Source organism: Ooceraea biroi, chromosome 8 (genome assembly GCF_003672135.1).
Source record: "Ooceraea biroi isolate clonal line C1 chromosome 8, Obir_v5.4, whole genome shotgun sequence".
NCBI lineage: Eukaryota > Metazoa > Arthropoda > Insecta > Hymenoptera > Formicidae > Ooceraea > Ooceraea biroi.
In genome coordinates, this window is record NC_039513.1 from 11,353,500 (window position 1) to 11,376,020 (window position 22,521).

Sequence of the window (22,521 nt, forward strand, 5' to 3'; positions counted from 1 at the left end):
CCCATTTTTGAGGGAAAGCTGTGAGAGAAATTCTCTCTGAAAGGCATGTGTGTAGACACACACGCAAGTAGGCTAGCGCTACTTGATTTTCTTTCTTTTCTCTGACCTGCCACTGCACGCGCGTGCAGGCGGTCGCCTCCTGTCCGCACCGCACCGCATTCACGGACGGTTGTCCGCGGGCGGATATGCGTCCGCTAATTGCAGCCGGGTTCATTACGTTTTACGATGTTTGGCGAACATGTCATCTCGCGAACCGTCCAGGTTGCGCATGTACCTTCGACGATGCGTGGGTGGAGCTCGTGAGCAGGCGTCGTGATGTCGACGTCCGGGTTTACACGAGTATCTAAATGGGGTTGGAGGATCGATCAGAGAGGATCAGAGAGAGGATATCAGAGAGGGAAGCATGTTCTCTCGCGTGCTTTTGTCCCAACGCAACGCCCAACTCTCATCACGTCGGAAACGCGTAAACAATTTCAATTTTCTCATATTTCCTCTCTTCTCTCATCAATATCGAAGATACTGATTTCCAAGACATTTCGCGTATATTTGCAATTTCCTTGCGATGCTCTTTTGCTTTACCGTATAATAAGCACAGCTACGGTAATGAGCGTCTTCATTCCGCGCCATTTGACATTGCGTGGTACGATAATCGGTGGATTACATTTCGACCGAGAACCGACCATGTACCGGAGAATGGCAATTTATCGTTGCGTTGCTGCATACATATTTCCGCTGTGTCGCCGATTCAACAACACGTATACGGTATTCCGGTACATTCACGTAGACTCGTGTTTGAGTCGCTGCGTGTTCACCGGTAAACGAGAAGGGGTGTAAGCCCCGGGGGTTAGAGGCCAGGGGTTGAAGCCATTACCGTCACAAAGCTACCACCAGATTGCCGTCGAAGCTCGAGCTGCCTCTCTTTTGCGTGCCTCTCTCTCTCTCTCTCTCTCTCTCTCTCTCGTTTATTCTGTCTCTTTGTCTCGGTCGCGCATTTTCCTATCTCTCTCTCTCTTACGTTCGTCGCTCGCTTCGTTCGTATTCATGATTCAAATTCAATTGCCTTTTATCTGCTATTCCGGGCTCCGAGTCGCTGATGATGGAATCGCCGAGATCAGAGGCGGCAGCGTCCTCATCTATCTTGCTTCAACTCGCGCCTCCTCCTTCCTCGTCGCCAAAGTCTACTCTCGTTGAATCACGATGGAACGAGATCGTCGTGATGGCGACAATCTCTGCGCTCTTTCATATTTCGCTCTGTACGTTGCAACGTATCAAACTTGTGGAGGAGCGATTTGATTTGACATTAGTTGACGCGTGATGCTCATGTCGTTCAATGTGAAGAACGGTCTTCAATGTTGAACGTACGATCACTCTTCGATTCGTCGCGGTTCGGCAAACTTGTCGTTTCGCCGTAGGAGTGCTGTAGGAATACGATACGGGGAAACGAGCTGTCCCACAGGACATTCTAGGACACATCGCAAGGACACGGATCGAGTAGGCACATTCCTCCGGAAGCATCGAGGGTCTCAGGGTCACGTAGTGAGGCGTACCGATGCGTATCGACGCGTGGCGTTGACGCATTGACGAAGCTTGGAGACATGTCCTGTGTCTCCTGTCGACGTGTTTATCGAGCAAGCAATTATCGCGTGAACGTGGTCAACACACACACACACACACACGTACGTCTCGTTTAAATTATTATTATGAAATGACGAATTACGATTTGTTCGGTTGCAATCGACGAAGAATGTCGCAGCAACGAGAGATCTTCTTTTCGATAAGATGAAACGAGGTAAAATGGAACGAGCAAGTATTAAAGCAGTTTTTCTGTCATAAAACTTTCTAACAGATTGCTTTCCTATACATAAAGTAATTATTAACAAGAATTCTGTCGGAGCTGCCCGCGTAGAAAAACTGAGAACGCGCAGATTTGCCACGGCATTGAACGATGCCATAAAAGACATCTGAGAGAAAGAGCCAGCCCGCTAGCACGGCACGCGCCTTGAGCTGCACCCTAGAAAATATTTTATGGGTGCCACAATGGATCGCCGGGATCGCAACCTCGTGTGCTCCACCCTGGCTTTTACGGGGTACGATCCTAGCTGCACATCATTCTTATACTTTATTACGAGGGAAAACAATATAGAAGAAAGGAACGGTTATATTGAAGCCCCGAAAACTTTCATCTTTGCGAGGACAGGATGCCTTCGCCTTTACGACGGGACAATTTTTGTTTGTGTAATATTACTCTTATCTTAACTTACTCTTATTAAAACGATCTTCGACAGATGACCGGCTATTGTCCGGAAAAACCGAAGGTCTCTTGAACGCCTCCGTAAGTGTGCCACTGTTGAAAGTACTCACCGGTGTCGGCCATTCATTTTATTGCGTCAATGTACTTCCGTTCGGAAGATCGAAGGATCTTGGAATCGAGACGAAGGGAGAGAGATAGATGTAGAAACCTGTGAAAATACTTTTTCAATAGATTTTCTGAATAATCTGCAGTTTAAATGCAGTACTATTTTCGCTTTGTATGATAAATCCCTCTCTTTCCACTTGCACTTGCGCTTGTGTTTCTTTAAGAGAGACTGCAGATTGGATTGCCGATTGTTCCGCAAAAAGTCCAATCCTGCGCGCGATTCATAGTTTTATTCGATTTATCGGTTTTCTTTCTTTCACGTTGAACTAAGGCCGTAACTAGGAGTAATCTCTTGGTCCAACTGGCTCGAGAGTCCAGAGCAACTCGTGCGCGGTGTTGGTTTACATACGGTGAATATTTCGTCGTCTCGTTTCCAAACGATCGGTACGAGGCGCGTGTAAAGGCCTGCGAGCGCCCAGAGTGACACTGCACAGACACGGAGTGCGTAGAGCCCCCGTGAAGTGACCGTGAGCACCCAATGCCGGCCATAAAGCTTTTCGTACGTTTGAAAAGGCTGCTTCTCCCGTTTGTTGCCAGTCTTCCCGATAAATCTTCCATCACGTACAGTAGTCTTCAACTGTCAGGCAGAAACCTACATATTTCACCAAATATTTATGGCTCGTTGCTTGCCGACGAGTTAGATGCTCGTTAAATGATAAGTCACCCGAAACGCATAAAACGCGCAATCCCGACTGATTGTTGCGTCGACCAAACGACAACATTTTCCAGCGACATTCAATAATACAATTGTTCTTGTAAGTCTGCGAAACTCGAGGACGATCAATACGTTCTCGTACCGTAATTGTTTCTAGTATATTCGCTAGCCTCGATTCTATTACGGAGTGATTAGCTTGTCGAATGACGGAAAGCAGGCATCGCCCACAGAGAGTGTCATCGCGTAGCTGCCGAGACTCGGCCGTGAGTAAAGCTTTCAACACTGTCATGCAATAGCCGTACTTGTTATCAAGTGCCACACGGCGGCCACTTTTACAGCTACCGTTAACGTTTTTTCTGTCAATCTTCAGGTGATCCTTTTTTCAGAGTTTGAAACTAATTGTAAGCGCGGTGCGCGCTTGCGCTACATCTACTCATCTCCTATCTCGATATGTAACACAATATATGTAACGCGTAATCCTACCAAATGGACAAATGACGGTTTAAGAAAAATGTGTTTTCAATATTGTCAAAAGTATCGTTAAAAGCATTATTATAAGCATTTTATGTTGCAGTTATTCATTATATCGCGCGTCGCGATAAAAGATTAAAAGATAATGAGAATCGTTATGCCATTTTGCTTTTTACGTGTATTATGTATATCTGGCCACATACACACACACGCGTGCGCGCTTGTAGGCGGATACAAGCACGCAGGATAATATTCGCCGAATTCTGGTGCAACTTAATGACGTGATGGAAATACGGTTACACACACGGTCGTTAATCGAAATGACTCTTTACGTGATATTATACCTATCACACCGTCACGTAATTACTCGCGGAGGTAATGAAGCGTAAAAGCAGGCGCGTCATCGAACGCGCTTCTGAATTTCCAAACGCGCTTCTCTCCGCATCTTTTTTGACGATAATAAATTGAAAGCACAATTGGGAAATAGAGAGAGCAATAAGAAGGAGAAAATTTGAAGAAATTTATTATACATGTTGCATAAATGAAAATGTTGAGTGAGAGCTTCGATTCTCACGAAAGACAACTACAGTACCGAGTTGTGGGTATCGGGATTGCTCTGTTCGGAACACGCCTTGGAGAAATAAAGGATCGTCATTCGTCTTTTCGGGAGGTTTGTAGAAGCGGAGGATTCTTAGAAGTGGATTTCCCGCAATAATCGGAGCGGACGAGCCTGTATCAAAGCACCGAGGAAGCGCACGATTGCCGGCTTGATGCGCTTTGCACAGCGATAACGATTTCCTCGATAGCGTGAACCAGAGAGTCGCCGCTCTTCTCCTTTTCGATTCTTTGTCACCTCGAGCGTAAGAATTGGTTCGGTCTGTCTGATAAGTACACACACACACACATTACACTTCTGAATATCGTGCGAATGTGTGCATCGTGTAATTTAAAATACCATGTCTAATCACCCATCGGAAACCGTTGAGAACGCGCAAGAATTTATACGACTCGATATCTGCCGGCACCATGTATCGCACGACAGACATTTTTCAGAGAGAGTGCTCGCGGATGTATTCTGAGACAGGGCTGTGACATGAGGACAGTTGGCAGTGCGAAACGATAGCACAGAAAGAGAGTCTGCAGAGATGATTCTTCCAATAAAGTTGTATCGTGATTGGATAGTTTCCATATCGACGTAATCAACGTATTCTTAGTATTATGCCGGTACGCATACGTCAGGTAGATCGCGTTGTGCATCAAAATTCTGCGACTCCCTGAAAGTTACCTCGTTGATAATGACGGCCCTGTCAAACCCAAGGAAGTCGTGTGTTGTATATTTGCGGCGGACGCACACATCACCCGGTATAGCTACGTGTGCGTAGTAGGTACACACACGTGCGAACGCCACGCGAGCATAAAAGAGCTTTGCGCCGATAGCGGTGCCTTTGATGTGAGTTCTCGTCCCCTCATCCCCTCGTCCCAACTACGTACACCTCTGCCGTAAAATTCTGAAACGCGCTGACGTATATGCGTCGCGTCGCGTCGCGTTGCGTCGCGGCAAGAGACCAAGAGTGGACCTCGACCGTCGACGAGCGGACGTCTCTCTCGTTAGCGACGGAGATTGCCGATCTCCTCGATAACGCCATTCAGAATATTATTTTCACATTTATGAATAATTTGTATAAAAATGTCTCGTGTATGTGTGTGTGTGTGTGTGTGTGCGACAAATACGGATGACGAAACGAAACTTGGCATGCCGGATGAAAAATGCATAAAATCACGATAAAACTCGATCGAATGCATCCCGTTTGATTTTTCATGGAATTTCAGTAGAATGCGTTCCCATGCGCGATAAAAAGGTCCGCACGCACGTGTGCTCCCGTGCGACGCATTAAAATAGAATTATTATCAGCACGGTAGCACACGGTTGGGCGAATACCGTGAATCAGCAAAGGCCAGATAACAGCAGATAAGAGCAAGAGTGTTACGCGATATCGATGCTCGATTTAATGGAGTAGGTGTGGCCCCAGGCGGGGTGCCGAAATAGCAAGCTGCCGTACCAAAGAAAGAAATCCTCGCCCGTTATCTCGCATTTATCGAAAACTACATATACGTACATGCATCTGTGCTCTCGGCGGGAAAGCCAAAAAGGAGCAAGTTGCATGATACTTATTGCGATTGTTGCGCGTGTAATGTGTTTAAGTACACTAAGGTGCATTGATTCGCGTGGTAGCGAATATATATTTATTAATATTACTATATATATTAATATTAATAAATATATTCGCTACCACGCGAATGAATGCACCTTAGTGTACGAGGAGTACAAGGAGAGAATACTTTTCGACATTTTCTCGCGACGTAGCTTCTCCCACGAAAGCCACGGATATCGGATGAAACTGTGCAATGGGCATAAAAGTGTCCGGTAAACATCGTCCGGTAGTTTAAAGTCTCTCTCTCTGTTTAAGTTGATACTCTAACGCGATCGCACGACGCACGCTCCACGACGAGTCAAGTACGTGACATCTCTCACGACGTAGTCGCTAGGTAGATGTTATCTGAATGAGGCATATGACACCCTCAGCTAAGAGACTGGCAAAAGCGATGGGCGTCTGTTCGATCATTGAGACTAAGCAGATGATATCGCCCGTATAAACGATTTGGGGAACCGTAGCGCGCGTTCGACGAGAACGCTGCGCGTTCCGCGTTCCTGATGCTTTGTAGAATTTCCGCAGAATTGACCCCAAGTCAAGTACATTCCTCGATAATATATGTATATTATACATCCGCAATAATGACACAAATCTCTTTCACACATTTCTTCAGATTCGTTTACGTTTACGCGATACGTATTCGTTTTCTATTGGTCGAGCAAAAGTCAGGAAAAGAGATTACGTGATGATATTTAGTTTACGGCGTAAGAAACAAGCAAGAATAGGGCAAGCATGCAAATGACTCTTGAGATTTCTATGTAGTCGAACCTAGACATATTTGAATTTACACGACAAGGCTGGTTCCATTTTTGCGACGACTGTGAAGGACATTGAAACATTTCATATTTTATACACATGTCCTACCGGTGCGTTCCTGTCGTCCAATCAGACGCTCCGTTGTTCCTGTCAGAGGTGTTCCTTCTGAAGTTTGTATGTCATTGGTGAAAAACTGACACTCTAAATGTGTATTTTTAATCCTACATCTCTAGCTACGTGTAGAATATTACATATTTGTTATATTTCAGTACACGTTTAATTTACTACTTGCCTTTTCGCTTTTTTTAAATTGCATTTTGTATCCTAAAGATACGCGAAGATAGTCGTTTCTGAAAATCCGTGTGTAGTCCCGACGTTTGCGCCTGTAATTTCTTTTATTATTGAGAGAAATTCAAGGGTGTGTGCTCTAGATGACGCGTGTCGGATCTAAGAAGAGAAAAGTTTGTGGAAAGTTTTTTTTTTCTCAATGTAACTCGAGTCCCGTGGCATTCAACATCTGTGGCCGAAAGCGAGAAATGACAAAACGGGTCTGGGTCTGTTTTTCGAGTGGTCCCCGAGATAAGCTTCCAGTATAGTGTCGTTCCAGTATATTTGTAGACGTGAATCGTTTGTTTCGCTTTCCGCTGTCTAACAATTAGGTAATTATTCGCGAATGATTACAGCGTTTTTTTCGCGCAGTGGTTCGCTCCAAGAACGCAAGAGCGTGGTTTCACCAAAGTCTCTTGTCTCTTTGCCACGAAGATGGTCATTTCTCAAAACTATTTTGTAAACGATCTGTCAACGTTCGGTCCGCGGATTCTCTGGTGTCTCGAGTGTTTCTCGGTGTTGAGAGGCTCTATGGATCTGATGTGTCAGTGACATGAAACGAGAAAGATGAAAAGAAGAATGGATAAAGTGAAATAGTCACGATATATATATCTTAGCCTTTCTTTGACACACCCTTCAAAGTGGAAACTTGAACGTAGATATTTTCTCAAAATCACCGCAAAGTGATATTTGAGTTTATAATTAGTCACCCTCCTCCAAAGACTCTTATCAAAACTAAACGCACAGCGTGGGAAATTATTATTCATTATTTTTCATATTACAAGAGAGGATCGACTCGGAAAAGATACGGTCAATTCGAAAGAAAGCAACGCAGTTTTGTAGTTGTTGACATAGTTGTTCTCATTAAGAGAATTACAAAATGTAGGCAAAAGTTTGGAGCGCATTTTCTCACGTCCGTTACTCTGAAGGAATTTTATTCCGACATTTTTCAGCGGATACATATTCCATTTGGTAGTTTCAGTATCCGTATAGTTTTGTAAGGGATGGTAGAGCGTAAACGAGGCACAAGAGAAAAAGAGAGGAAACGAGAGAGATGGATGGATGACGGCGACGTACAAAGACGCTTCAGGGGTGACGAGAGCGTGCGAAGGGGGTGAACGGGTGGCGAGGGGATCTGCCTGCCTGATGGAGCTTGAAACTGAATTAACCATCCCCGCCCCGGGGTCCGTGATCTCGTCGCAACCTCATCTCGGCGACCATTATATTTGTCTTTGTATGCTAAACATTTTGTGTGGAATTATACGAGACAGGTTTCGAAGAGTCGTCGTCTCTTCCTCTCTCTCTCTCACTCTTCCTTTTTTCCCTCCCCGTCCTCCCTTCATTCAATCTCTACGGTGTAATCGAGAAACGATAACTGTTACGAGAGACATTCCTCTTTCTCGTGCAAGATTATTACCGATTTTTCGCGCATCGAAGAAGTGTCTCGGTTTGAAATGTACTGTAAATAAGCGCGTTGCGTTTTGCCGCGCGATGAACAAAAGCTTCCTTCTCGACTGGCGAATGCCGACATGTTCTCCGCCGGTGTCATGCTGTCTGTGTGGTATCGTAAATCGATAAGTGGATAAGATAATCTTTACCACGTATTGTTGCCGATAATAATGTGCTTGCTATAATATTCTGCTGCACACTAGCTCCATCGACTTTCTCCATTGAGTCTGCCGAAACGCGCAACATTTTTCAGCTTCAGCTCAAGCCTCGCTATCGACGAAGAGATTATTTTGCACGTAGAATGGCGCCTTATAACAATTATAAGAATCATGCACCTAAAACGCGTACGATAATAATGATGATGACACATAGCTTGTAAAGCTCGGCAACGTTTATCAAGATCAACATTCCATTCTAAATGCTCGGTTTTCATTAATGTAACTTAATCGAAAGTTTCTAATTTTTTCTCGATGTCGATGCAAATTCACAGCGATCGATATCGCGTATCGGTAGCATTCGTATCGTAAATATCATGCTGAATCCACAGTATGAACATATTGTCTAATAAGATTATCGAATCATTCGTCGGAAGAAGAAGAAGAAGGTGGAGGATGAATCGAGCTGTTGAGAGCACAAGGCCCCTAATTAGTAGCGTCGTATAAATAATAATAAGAGGATAACGATAATGAAACAATTACGCGCATCATCATAATTAATCTGCTAAAATTGTTATCCTATTAAAAGTGATGTCTTATTGAAAATATCGCGGATATTCGGTCGAAACGTAACGATTTCAGTGCGCAAAGTATGCCAGTGGCGCCATGTTGTTTACGTACTAATCGCTCGTGATACGTAAGCCCTCTCTACGGTAGAGATGGTTTCGCGCCCATCGACCCTGTGGTTGGCTCACATGAAAACTTGTGTGAGTCGATTACCCGTTACACGATGTTCGAAACATGTTTGTTCGTTCGCTGCAATGGAGTTTGTAATAACAAAATTGCCCTCCATTTTCACATGTGCACGCGTGTACGTACGCACGCTAGTCGCGTAGTGTACGCGCAATGGGTAGCTTTTATCCGCATGTAGAACCCTACGCGGTGAATTTGTCATTTGTGTGCCATTTATTTTTTACATGGCGATTGAGTTGGGTTTATCAACTCTTTTCCTGAAAGAGTTGATCTGGTTTCTTCTTCTATTGATATCTATTTCATAAGGCACAAAATTTTCTCTTTTCAGTTTGATGGATCGGACTAATCGACTGGAAACTTTTGTCACTAATTTTTAGAGAAGATTGTAATCCGTTACAGTTGTTACAGAGGGAAAGAGAGAGAGAGAGAGAGAGAGAGAGAGAGAGAGTTGTAACTGGTTGGTAGCTGTTCGAAAAGGGGGAGCACATTTTCCTGACACACACACACACACACACACACGTACGTTTATCCGTGTCTTTGAAGCAATATTGCTTCACTTACGTATCAGAGCGGATATTTACGATACGTCTTGTGGGTGCAACGGCAACGATGACGCGACGACGGCGGGGAATCGTGCTTGTCCACGGATGGGTAGCGTCGCGACGCCCCGAGGGGGTCACCCCGACCCGGAAGCTCCGCCCCTGTGGAAGTCGAGCCGCCAACCGGCGTATCCAGCGTACGGGACACGGTAGGAGGAGCCACCGTGTCGCGTTGTTGGCGCCAGGTAAACGGCGACCCTGGGCCCAGCCGTGACTGCTTCTTGGCGCTTAGTATCGCGCTGACTCTCGAGTTAGTATCTTGTTGCTCGTTTTTTTTCATCGTTCTCCCTCTCTCTTTCTCTTTTCCTCTCTCCCTCTCTCTCTATCTTTCCATCTCCCTCTCTCTCTCTCTCTTTCTTCTCTGGGTCTGCTCGTTTTCGTCATCGTGCGTCACTCTGTTCCCGGTAGAGCTCCCAGCGACCTATACGTCACGCGAGCAAGACGTTTATCGATCACGATCGATCATTTTCCGTGAGTGACTTTGAATTTAAAAAGAAACGAATAAAACAAGTGTCGATCGATTTTACTTTTTCGTTCGGCATCTGAAAGATCTCGAAGAAACACGGCTCCGTGATGGAGACGAAGACGGAACCGTTGACACCGCCGCAAACGCCTCCATCCGTCGATAGATCGATGCATCATCATCACCATCATCATCATCAACAGCAGCAGCCACCGCCGCATCAGCAGCAGCAACAACAGCAACAGCAACAACAACAACAGCAGCAGCAGCAACATCATCAACAGCAACATTTGCAGTTCCCTAGGTGGAACAGATCCCAGCAGTTCACCACCGGCAGGTATTTCCAGCAGCAACAGCAACACGTTCAAACAGCGCAACAGAACGTTGGTACTTTCCACCAGACTGCTTTTTTGGACAATTGGTTCTTGAGAGGCGCGGCTCTGCTAGCCGTTAGGGGTTGTTGTTCGCAGACGCGTTCTCACCTCTATTATCAGGCTCATCAGAGTTTACTGCCGGTACCGCCGCCGCCACCACCGCCACCGTCGTCATTCCTCACCCGGAGATCGCCTGGCCAGAGACCCAAGAAGCAATTTATCTGCAAGTTTTGCAGTCGACAATTTACGAAGAGCTACAACTTGCTGATCCATGAAAGAACGCATACCGATGAGCGCCCGTATTCGTGCGACATATGTGGCAAGGCTTTCCGCAGACAGGATCATTTGAGAGATCATCGGTGAGAAAATTTTTATTTCCAGAACCTGTCGAGAAAAAAAAGATAAAAAGAGAAAGAGGTAGGAAAAGAAAAAGAATTAGATTATATAAGTATACACTTCGGAGCAGGAAAATGGTTAAGAAAAAAGTGATAAAAAGTTGATGACCTCGAATCTTCCTTGAACTATATCTTGTATCATATTGTTCCATATAGGGAGAAAAGTTTTCCCATAAAAGTCTTTAACGAAGGTAGGTAGCTAGGTAGATATTCGTCACGGAGAAATTAAAAGCTTCCTAAACATCTTCACCTTGAACATTCTCAGGTAACATTTCGTGAATGTGGCCATTTAAATCTTTTAGACGTTTGCCTTGTATCTCTGAACGATCTTTATTGGATACGTTGTGTGGACGTTTGTAGTTTTTTTTTATGCCATTTAGTGATGCGCGGAACACGTACATACATATTTAGTCCTTTTTATGAAGACTTCTCATTGACAATCGTCATTATTTCACGAGATTTATTATCGATGATAAATTTACGGACTTTTCATATTTTATCAATGTGTTTTATATTTATACATGTCGGATTTACGACGGAAAATAACATTATGTAATTATAAAAATCGAAAAGTATCGAAACAGATCGTTCTCGCGAATTTATTTAGAGTACAAAGCTATGTGATCAATAACGGTTCGGCGACGACGACTTTTGTCCCCATCTCTTCTGAAAAATATAACATACATATACACACACAGGCAAACATGTTATAATATGACATTTAACTTACAAAAGTCGCGTTACCACACACAAATACACACATGTTAATCGTGTATGGAATTTCTGCCGAAAAAGTTGAAGACTATTTCTTAGGATTAATTGTTCAACTGTAGTATAACGCGATGGTACAAAAGACGCCGACGTACGTTTATCATTGATCGATATCTCTGCCTCACGTATCATTCGCATCTCCATCTCAGTGAAGACAGGAAAACTCAATTTGCTCCTATGTGCAATGTACAAAGCAATGAGCCATTACTATAATTGATGTAAAATGATTGTACTGTGAAAAGAATGGCAGAGAAAGATGTGTAGGTGTCATTGTGTCAGTCCGTAATCACGGCTGACGAGACTTTTTCATTTTAGATACATACACAGTAAGGAGAAACCATTCAAATGCAACGAATGCGGCAAAGGATTTTGCCAGAGCAGAACTTTGGCGGTGCACAAGATTCTGCACATGGAAGAATCACCGCACAAATGCCCGGTCTGCAGCCGAAGCTTCAACCAGAGGAGCAACCTGAAAACGCACCTTCTGACTCATACGGATGTTCCGCAGGATCTCAGGGTCGAAGCCCCGGTATCTTCGGACTCGAGGATTATTTCATCCACGGAGGTCAGGCAGATGGCGGAACGGGTGAGCGGGTTTCTGCCGATTCAGAGGAGCGGCACGATCGCGCCTAAACTCGGCTTCAGTATAGAGGACATTATGAGACGTTAGAGCGTAATCGTAAATCGTTCCTAATCCCTGTCCGCGTACCTGGCGCAAAGTGCTTCCTGGTTTTGCTTCACGATATTTTTCACACACGGCTGTTTCTCGAAAAGTGGATTTTTATCAGTCACGCATCTCTTCATTGGCTTTACAGTACTTTATATACAGTACTTTAGCCCGTAGTTTGCTCTTTGCCAATTGAGTTAGCTTTAATTTAATTCTATGTATTTATTGTGATGATTTAACGTGGAGTTATATGTAATACGTAAGGAGTAGACGGTAATATACACTAATATAAGCTATAAGTTTGCTAACGAGTTAATCTGAATCGGGCGCAAATACGTAGAGTTCAACGGGCGTTATTTATTAATTTTCGCGTAATTTTTTTCGAATCTTATTCATCGACAAAAAAGAATCAAGCCGAAAACGGTAAACTTTAGCTAAATCTGGGCTAATATTTCCGACAGTCGTAAAATCGTATATTTTTCAAACTCGTACGTTCTCGATGCCGTACGCGTGTTGAGCTGAATTTTCGTCTTTCGGAGGCGGATATCCAGCTGCTGATGCTGATGTTTCCCGATTCGATTTTACGAGATACATTATCGGCTCGATACGACGAGTTTGATTTCTCTGTTAGAGATTATATTTTAGGATTCGATTGTGTGTACGTGTGTCGCATGACGAGAAATGTAATTACATGGTACCGTGCAGCGGGATGAAATTGCAACTTTGGACTTTAAACGAAATGCAAATTGCAACGAAATAACTAATATTGACGTTACTAATGACGCAGAACTGACAGAGGTAGATTGAAATCCGAGTCGTTGCGCAATATCGCCCGTGTCAAATATTTATTATCAGATGCAAACCTTGTCGAGGTTGCCATCGTGTTGCTATCGAGCACGATTAAAATTTATTTTTTCATTATTTATTAATTCTGAGGAATTCGTCTTTACTCTCTTATGGAGATTCGGCTAGCCACGCGCGAGAATCGACAAATTGTTTCGTCATCGTTTTCTCCACGCGAACACGAGCTTCCTCTCCTCTGTTTTTTTCTTTTTTGTAGCAGATTATACGCATGTAGACATTATTTGGTCTGGTACGCGCAGCGTGATACACGTACAGATATCTTACATCGTGTATATTATATCTCCTTATTCTTGTAAATACGCGGTATATACATATATTATAATATGCGGAATCTACGAATATTTATGTCGACGTTTAAATAAGAGAGTGAGAGCGCTTTGTAAATACGCGAGAAATTTTCTGGTCCTATATAAAAGCGCATGGATTTGTATATATTATAATACATAATTTACGTTCCTAAGCATGTATATGTATATATTTTTGGGAATGCTGTTTATACAGTTTACAGAAACAGTATTTCCTAGTACGTCGAATCAAAACTTGTCGCGCATTTCAATTGGTTTCTTGTCTACTTTATGCCTCTCATTCCTATGTGCGATACATTCCAGTTGTCCGATTACATGCGCGTTAGCATCGTAGGGAGAGAGAAAGAGAGAGAGAGAGAGAGAGAGAGAGAGAGAGAAAACGTGCCGTCACGATCGTTGTCGAAGCCACGAGAAATACTCTCAATCCCGGATGTAATGAGAAAAATGCCACTTAATATATTTTTCATATAATTTGACGTATCGCGTGCACATGACGTCGCGAAGGATAATTAATACGCGATGAAGGGAAGCGCGCGATTAATAAGTTCGATTGCACGTGCAAATTAGACCCGTGCAACGTGTGTGTGACAAATGTGTGTTGCCTTCCTTTCGAAATGTTTTACAAATTTCTATAGTACGTATATCGGTTCCTAAAGTGCATTCTCGTGGTTATTCGTTCACGAGGTCGAGGCGTCGAGGGATAATTGATTATTCCTCGAGGACGAGACAACGATCTGAGTGTCGCGGGGAAGGTGCGACGTTACCATACTTGTCGCGTATACAAACGGTGTTAGACGAGATTCTTCAGTCGCCGGATATCTCCTCGTTTCCCATAAAATTTGAAATTTAGATCAGATAAGCGTCAGGGGAAGGAAGAGTGGAAGGACACCTCGTAACGGTTACCCGTGCCACCTTTTCCTTCGATGCCACCGGCGACCTGCAAACGGGCCCAAAGATTTTTTCTTCTTTTAATCTAGGAAAAAGATATTGCTACCCGTAGACCACCCACGTTCCGCGTATAGGGTGTACAGAATTCTCGTATCCTTTATCGTATCGTGTACACGAATCGTTGGACAAATTTGGGATCAATTTTCCATTGGCGAAAACTTGTCACTTGGAAGTACATAATTGCTCCTTGCTGAGATTTAGCGTCGAGCAACTGTCATCAAGAAATCCAATCAAGTTTTCGCGAATGTATCACGACATAAAATTAACTCCATTTTTCACTGTTTTCACTGGAAATTGATCGCGTAACATCGAGAAACAGAAAAGGACCGGGCTCAAATTTATTAAGGGGTTACACCACTTTGGAGCTTAAAAAAAACAACTATTTTTGAGATTTTTTTTAGAAAATGACAAAGTAAATGAAAAATCTATGAAGAATTATTGTATGTGTGTTAATGTATACGAAAAAATTTTTTATTTTTTGAACAAAGTAGCATCAGTGAGGCCGATCCACATAGGCTTCTTTTTCAGGAACGTCAAATCGACGTGCAGAATAACTGCAAAGCAGTTGGACCTGGAACAAAAAACATAAAATTTTTATTTTCTACATGGTATTTACTAAAGAAATATGTAGGGGTTTTTTGAAAAAGGTTTTTTTCTGACAATGGTGCACATTTGAAAAGAAAATGTCATTTTTTACCTAAAAATTTAGTATAAAAATATCCATAGCAAAGACAATTTTTAATATATCGCAAAACCCCTACATATTTCTTTAGATAATTTAAAAAGAAAGGTTTCCTCAAAATTTTAAGTGAATCGGATAAAAATTGTAGAAGTTATGCAGCACGCCGATTTTAGAGACATCAGGTCGAGAAAAAATTAAAAAATGGAAAAATTACCTTTAGTTTGCGATTCCTGCACCATACAGTTGTCCTTCCATGTTCATATTAGCTTCTTCTGAATTGTTTCGATTTTTCGAAATTTTTAAAGTGGTGTAACCCGGGATTTACATCGACGTTACGACAGGATACTGGATTTTTGATACACTTTGTACATTCGATTCCGACTTGTTCCGTCTCCCCTTTCCCGATCGCTTTCACATTCATTGGGTTACCGTTAATTTAAAGTCGTTGTAAATATAGCGATATGCGTGTAGATAGTCTGCCCCGTAGGTGTGAATTATCCTCTTCCATAGTTTTATCGTTAGTCGCCTCTTTGACCCGATCGCTTATATCCCTGGGTGCGTCAAGTATATAAAAGCGCGCGTGCAAGCGTTCGTAACACGGAATATTATCAGACTCGATGCAGCTAATTCGTTATCGTAGCACCATACCAAATAGAAAGAGAGGAACAAGAGAATACCTCACCCTAGTCGATCGTAATGTATATTTAAATGTTGTTGTTATCGATTGGAAATAAAAATTAATCCAGACGCAACGTAAGGTGGTTTTTTTTATGGTTTTTCCTTGAAGAAACAATCGACTTATTTTGTGATTTGCACTCGACACGTATTTTCATTAGGTTTTGCGTTTTCATAATTCTTGGAGATGTGCGCACATGTTACTTGTGCGACGACATTATTATATTTAAACAACGTGTTTCATAATCGACATCTGTTAACAATACGATACGCAATACCGTTCGATCGGTCAGCTTAATTGAGAAGAATCCGTCGATCGGTCTTGCGAGCACGACTGCTCGTTGCAGAGAGATGCAAGCGTCTCGACTCAATCAAGGCGCGAGTAAACAAAAAGTACTCCCCTCAGCGATCCCTTTTCGTCGCGAGTCATTACGCTCGCGTTGCGTTTGCGAGAACGAGGCTGGCCATCATCCTTGCTTTCCCGACAATAGCCGCGTTCAGTTAACGCGCTTGCCGGTCAGTTAGTACTGTTTAACTTTAATTAATTCTCATACCTTCCACGGACAATAAAGCGCGACGAAATGCCGAACAAACAAAACGCTGCTCTCCCTTTGCGCTTTTATCATTGATCCAATCCCGGACCTTGTCGTCACGTTGTTTATTCGTTTCCTGGTTAGTCATTGCTTCTCGCACACGCGCAACAAGATTGTTTCGATCAAGAGCGAGCACGTTCTTATATTATATTCCGACTAGACACGCGAATTATTCATTTGTCCGCTCTTTTGCGAATCGAGAAGATTAATTCAGAACGTGCAAAGTGCGAAAAGTAATCGCGCGATTAGATTGTTACGGAGGCCGTACAGAGAGATGCCTTCCAGATTGCAGGTAGCCAAAACTGCCAAAGAAGAAAAAATTCTGATTGTGAGAGAGAGTGAGAAAAAAAAGTAGAGGAGGTAGAAGGACGCGCCGACAAGTGGAAATGAATTTCGAGGAAGAAGGAAGACGAATGGAAGCGGACGAGGAAGGACCCGTTGATCGGTTGCGTGCCCTTTACCGCTCCCCGCAGGGACGATTTAATTACAATAATCACAATGTTACGGTTCCTGGTATTCTGCCCGAAGCGTGTAGCGACTTGTCCCACGAAAGAGGCTAATCGTTTTCCCAAGTCGAAGACAGTGTTTCACACTGCGAAACTTTGCTTCTGCTCTACAGCAATGTGAATGATTCATTTTCTCCGTTTCGCCTAATAAAGAGAAAAATGCCTACTCGGGCAGGGTGCTGTTCGAGCAGACAGCAAACATGACGTTTTCAATGTCGAATGAACGTTAAACAGTATAAAGTTAAAATCCGTGACAGATTCAAGGTGACGTATTGACGAGCAATCTCGCAATTGTGAGAGTTGGCGCGGTGGAATGTCATGAAGCCTCCCCTCCCCCCACGGGTTCACCCTCGGAGCCCTAAAACGTTAACCACAGATTACCCGGTGGATTAGATCGCTCAGTCGGGCGAGGCCTCGAGCTACGATTGCAGGTTAAAAGGAAGACGAGGAGAGAGAGAGAGAGAGAGAGAAGGAAGAGAGAAGCTGCCACGGTCCCCTCACGGTGCTGCGCGTGTACCCTCTTATTAGGGCGTGAGCCTTATCTAAGGGTCACAGGGCCCCAGCGACCTCGTGAGTCCCACAGGGACCGCGAAGATCGTCTAGAATTCCAGGAGTTACTGTGACCGCTACGTGCAGGTAAGGGGGATGGAGGGACGCGAGTCTTCTTTCAGGCTTCTGAACACTAATTTCGGTCACCTCTAGATAATGATGATGAGGAAGAACCGTAATTACCGCCGAGAAAAGAGTGGGAGAAGCGTATCTAATTCCGCAGATTGTTCGAGCGTTTCGCCTGATATTGCCGATCAAATTGTACCCTCGTTGTAGATTCGACATACAGGTAGTAACTTGGAGCCTACTCGAACAAGTTTTCGCAAAGTCGCAGCCTTTTGCACGATTCCCCAGATTCGCGGTTCCGGCTTGCCGTCTCGCGGCCTATTGCGAGCAGCCGAGAGATTAAGAGCCGGACGATAAATTTTCGGGAAATGAACAACTCCGCTGCCGATCATGATGAGACCGGTACAAACACACATGCAGGAAGGAGCCGAGGAGAGAAGCTGCGGTCGCCGCGGGCCCAGGGCCTGTGGTTAGGGCGGTACAGCGGCCGCTCCTTTTTCAAGCCCCGACGATTAGGTAAACTGTCTGCCCGCGGTGCGCGGTGTGCCCACATTGTCGAAACGCACTCACCCCGGCTATGCTATTAGTTAGTAGTATAGTTTAAACTCGAAACGCCGAATCGTAGCGCGCCGGTTCGCGTTGGCTCGCACAAAATAAAAGGGCAAGGGGCTTGCGAGCGACTCCACCCTTTTAAACTGATCGCTGATTCGCGACGGACTCCACCACGGCGTCGCTACCCCCTGCTCGACGAAAGCGACAAAAGGAAATCTTGGTATCTCTTGGCAGCAAATCTTGTATCGAAGTAAAGCTGGGTCTCTCGTATCCGGGATTCTCGCTCTCCATGTCCACCCTCCGAGATTATCGGCGACAAGGGGATGATTATTACGGCCGGATACCGATGCACGGTCCATTATCGACGGCGCAGCGTGCGGCAGTCCGATGTAGTTTCCCACGTTTCATTTTCCAATGTCGCCTGTGTCATCTGTCCAAGTGCAAACGCGCGCGCGCGCGCGCCCCCCTTTCCTCGAAAGCGACCCGGAGCGGCTGGAGCGCCCACCGTTTGCCGATTGGTGCGCTTGGATCTTTGTAGCTCGCTGCTGCCAAACGCATCCACCAGATGCTACCATCTGACGGCAAGTTTTGCAACGAGCGCTCGTGTCCCTAATGCCCATCTTTTTCAGGATTTGATTTCATCAGGAAGAGATTTTGTCAGAGAATTGTACGTAACCGCGGCGAAGATTCGCGAAACGAGCGAATTTCAAATTCTCGTAATGAGACACGCGTGCGAAATAATAATGGTTGGGAATCGAATCGGGCACGGACGCATACGGTAATCGATAACGTATACAACGTACGTAATCGACAACATTAAAACGAATCACTTGAGAAAAGTATTCCGCAAGTACGATGTTACGATGACGTAACATTACGAGGCATTACGAGGAGAATATCCCGCTCCAAATACACGCGCGGCTCGATAGATCGACCGCGCTGGCAAATGTTCCGCGGTAGACGATAAACGCGTAAATCCCATTGCCGGGGCGTCGTCGGCAACCGTGGATTATCGGTTCATAATTCACGACTGCCCCGGACAGTGATTGTCAGGTTGCTCCGCCGTTACATCCGTTCGGCCGCACTTTGAGTCTGCGTAATGGATCATTACACGTCGAGCGATAATCAATTTTCAAAGGGCTGGCGCTGGTGCGTACCATCAACGACTGTTGGTTGGGGTGTCAGCGAGCGTTGCGGCGAGAGAGGATCGCGCGCGCGCGCAGCAAGACGTATACGTAACTCAACTTTCCTGTCCGCGGAATATGCTTCTGGTTACGGAATCGTTTCGAATCGGTTGTGTCGAAAGGCCAACGAGTCGACAAAAGTGTACCTTTCGAGACGATTGGCACTTATGCCCTCGCTTATTAATTTCGCCCCTGTTTGTCCTATCTCTCTCCTAATTTCGACGTCTTACGATCTCTTCTGATACATCTGTCTTGGCAGATTTCTTATCAATTTGCGTAATCTCCAAATTGGCAACTGGTCGGTATCAGTAGAGATATGGAGCGATTCACGCGCGTGACTCGGTAGCAAAGATGGCTGAAGCGTCCCGCAAGCGAGCGCGCAATTGGGAAAGATGTCTATTATGTTTGCAGACGAAAGGCAGAAGGTGAGGAAGCGCGCAGGAGGACGGACCATTGCGCGTCGGCGATGGAAGCAAAGGGAGGAGATCGAGGATCGTAGAGGTGGACACAGGCAGGATAACAGACGAGGAGGAAGAGACGAAGGAGTAGCGGAAGATGAATATGGTGGGTGGGTGGAAGTGGGAAAGGTAGAAAGAATGCGCCGGGCTCGAGAGGAAGCACGGGATGAATGAGGAGGAAGGACAGGCGGAGGTAAGAGAATCGCGCGGGAGGAGAATGTGGGTGGATTGGCGGGAAATGAAGGAGAGAAGGGTGTCCCCTGAAGAGTGAGGGAAGAGGGTGAGAGAAAGGAAGAGAATGGTAAGGGAGGATTCGGTGGTAAGACGGGTGAGCGAGCGAGTGAGCGAGCGAGTGATCGCGCACGGCGAAGGGGGTTAGTTAGGCGCGTGGGGCCACGTGCGTTCCCACGGTTTCGAGAGAGCCGCATATCGCGCGCCAGCCCTCTCCGCGAGAGATTTCGCTTCTCTCTCCGCAAACGTGCACCGTGCCCTGTTCCCTTTCCCCTCTTTCTTCTGTGCGCGAGCGCGAGAGGAAAGAACAGCTTTCGATGACTATACGTAACGTATAGCATATTGTGCCGCTCAAATAGATGCACGCGGACTTTGTAGAGATATCGCCGAGCCACACGTATAGACGAATGTATACTATGTAGTGTATATTATATGAAAAAGAAAAAAAATATATATATATACACACATATTTCGTACGGGGCTTTACCTGCTGCCGTCGCCGCTGCCGCCGCCACCACTGCCGTCACCGTCACTACCACCACCATCACCACCACCACCACCACGTTGTCCTTCCTCCTTGCTAGCGTTGGCGGCGCGCCGACCTCTGACCTCCCATTACCGGCTCGACCGACCGGCGACTCGACTCCCTCGCGCATGCAGGTTCGCGTACGGTACGCCGGTATCTCTATCGATGTAGACGCGTACGGAGTCTCGCGCGCTCGAATATAATCGTGGATTGTAGGCCCACGTCGGCCGCGATTAACCCTCCCATGTGTTTGACTACCATTTGGAAAAAAATGGTCGAGTCAAGGAACTTGGACAGTCGGAATTGCGCTTTGGAAATGTTTAAATGATATACCACAGTAAGGAAAATATGTATTTGTGTGCGTATATATGTCTGTGCGTGTACATATATATATATACATATTTAATATTTGCAACTATATTAGATAATTATGAAATGGGTAATTGATTCGAACGTCCACAAGCATAATTGAACCCATTATATAGGTACTTGGCGTGAAATAGTTTACAAGAAATGCAAGCGTAAACAGAATATTAAGAACGTGGTACATAGCACGCATCAGCCAATTGCTCAAGTAATGACAAGGTAGTAGGTACTTGTGCGGTTTATTGCGATAGACAGCGGTATAGCCTTTGGCAAAGATTTGTTAGCGTACCTCTCCGCCGTCGTTACATTTGTTCCTCATTGGTTCTTGCAAAGTGATCGGACGCACATTCTTCCTTCTCCCGGGGCAATTTGAAGTAGGCCGGCAAAATCATTAGGTGTATTTCTCGGAGGCGAAAGGGGCGTTAAGTGGAATGACCGGCGACGTCGTCGAAGGATCGTATCTTCGCGTTAACGACGCAGCTTCCACTTGTTCGTCGTTCGTGTTCGCTCTAAAACGATACATGCACTTATTCAATCATAAGCAGTCTTTAATTTGCAAGTACCTTTTAGCAGGCTTTTAGCATACTTATCAATCAGTTAGTCTCGGTCGGTGAATCTCTATTAGGTTCCACTATCGGTTACCAAAAAGCTCAAATAGAAATGTGAAAGTGTTACATCGTAACAGCGATGATGAAATCATTTCCATATGTAATTTTGCTCCGAAAAGCGAAAACGAATGCAAAACGCATCGATGATATTCAATGTCCAGTCTGATTTGCCTAATTAGCTGTGACAGTCTCGCGAGCCGCATTTTTATTGCTCGCAGAAACGCACAAGCAGAGATATTCTCGAAGAGTACTTGCAAAGAAACTATGGCGTACGGGAGGGCGACGGGGGGGTCCAACCCGGAGAGGGCACCCGCGCCGCCAAAGAAGATGCGGCGCGCCGCACCGCGCGCGCAGATATTCCCAAGAGCGAAAGCCCGCAACCGAGGTCACTCCTCCTCGTGGGAGGGCCCCCGGGCGCCGCGTAGCCTCCCCCGTCGGCTCACCCGGGAACGAAAAACAAGACTTTATGGGGCTGCTCGGACGAAGCGCGCGAGACGCGGTTGCGTCCAGGACCGGCTCAAGGCTAACGAAAATCGTGATACCGCATTGCACATACCACTGTCCAAAGACGAAAAGTTGATTTACGTTTCGTTTGCCAACGAAAATACTAATTGGTAATAATTAGAAATTTTTCAGATTATCGCAAAAGAAAAACGGTTGACAAATTTTATATTTGAAGGGATTTCTGCTTGATGAACAACGGAAACACATCTTAGTAGGTATTATTCCGGATTCTCATTATCACGCGACATTTCAAATTCTCCAATGTCCAATGTTATTCGGCACGCGTCGACGCAAGTTTTCATGCCGGAAAAATACATCGAGCGCCGTTAATTTATATTATTCCGAAGTACGTCCCTTCGGTGTGCACTGGTGTGACTGTAAATATAATCGTACTTGCTCGCGCGTTACACGGCGTTAACAAGAAACAGAGAACGGCGGAT

At 45.1% G+C, this 22,521-nt stretch overlaps 1 protein-coding gene across 1 annotated transcript; it reads left to right on the plus strand.

Annotated features, from left to right (window-relative positions):
• Positions 1-10,026: 10,026 nt before the first annotated feature.
• On the plus strand, positions 10,027-16,015 carry LOC105280711 (protein odd-skipped). Its single transcript, XM_011341435.2, has 2 exons — positions 10,027-10,990; positions 12,113-16,015. The coding sequence occupies exons 1-2, from the start codon at positions 10,368-10,370 to the stop codon at positions 12,465-12,467; spliced, it is 978 nt and encodes a 325-aa protein (XP_011339737.1). The 5' UTR covers positions 10,027-10,367; the 3' UTR covers positions 12,468-16,015.
• Positions 16,016-22,521: the final 6,506 nt, after the last annotated feature.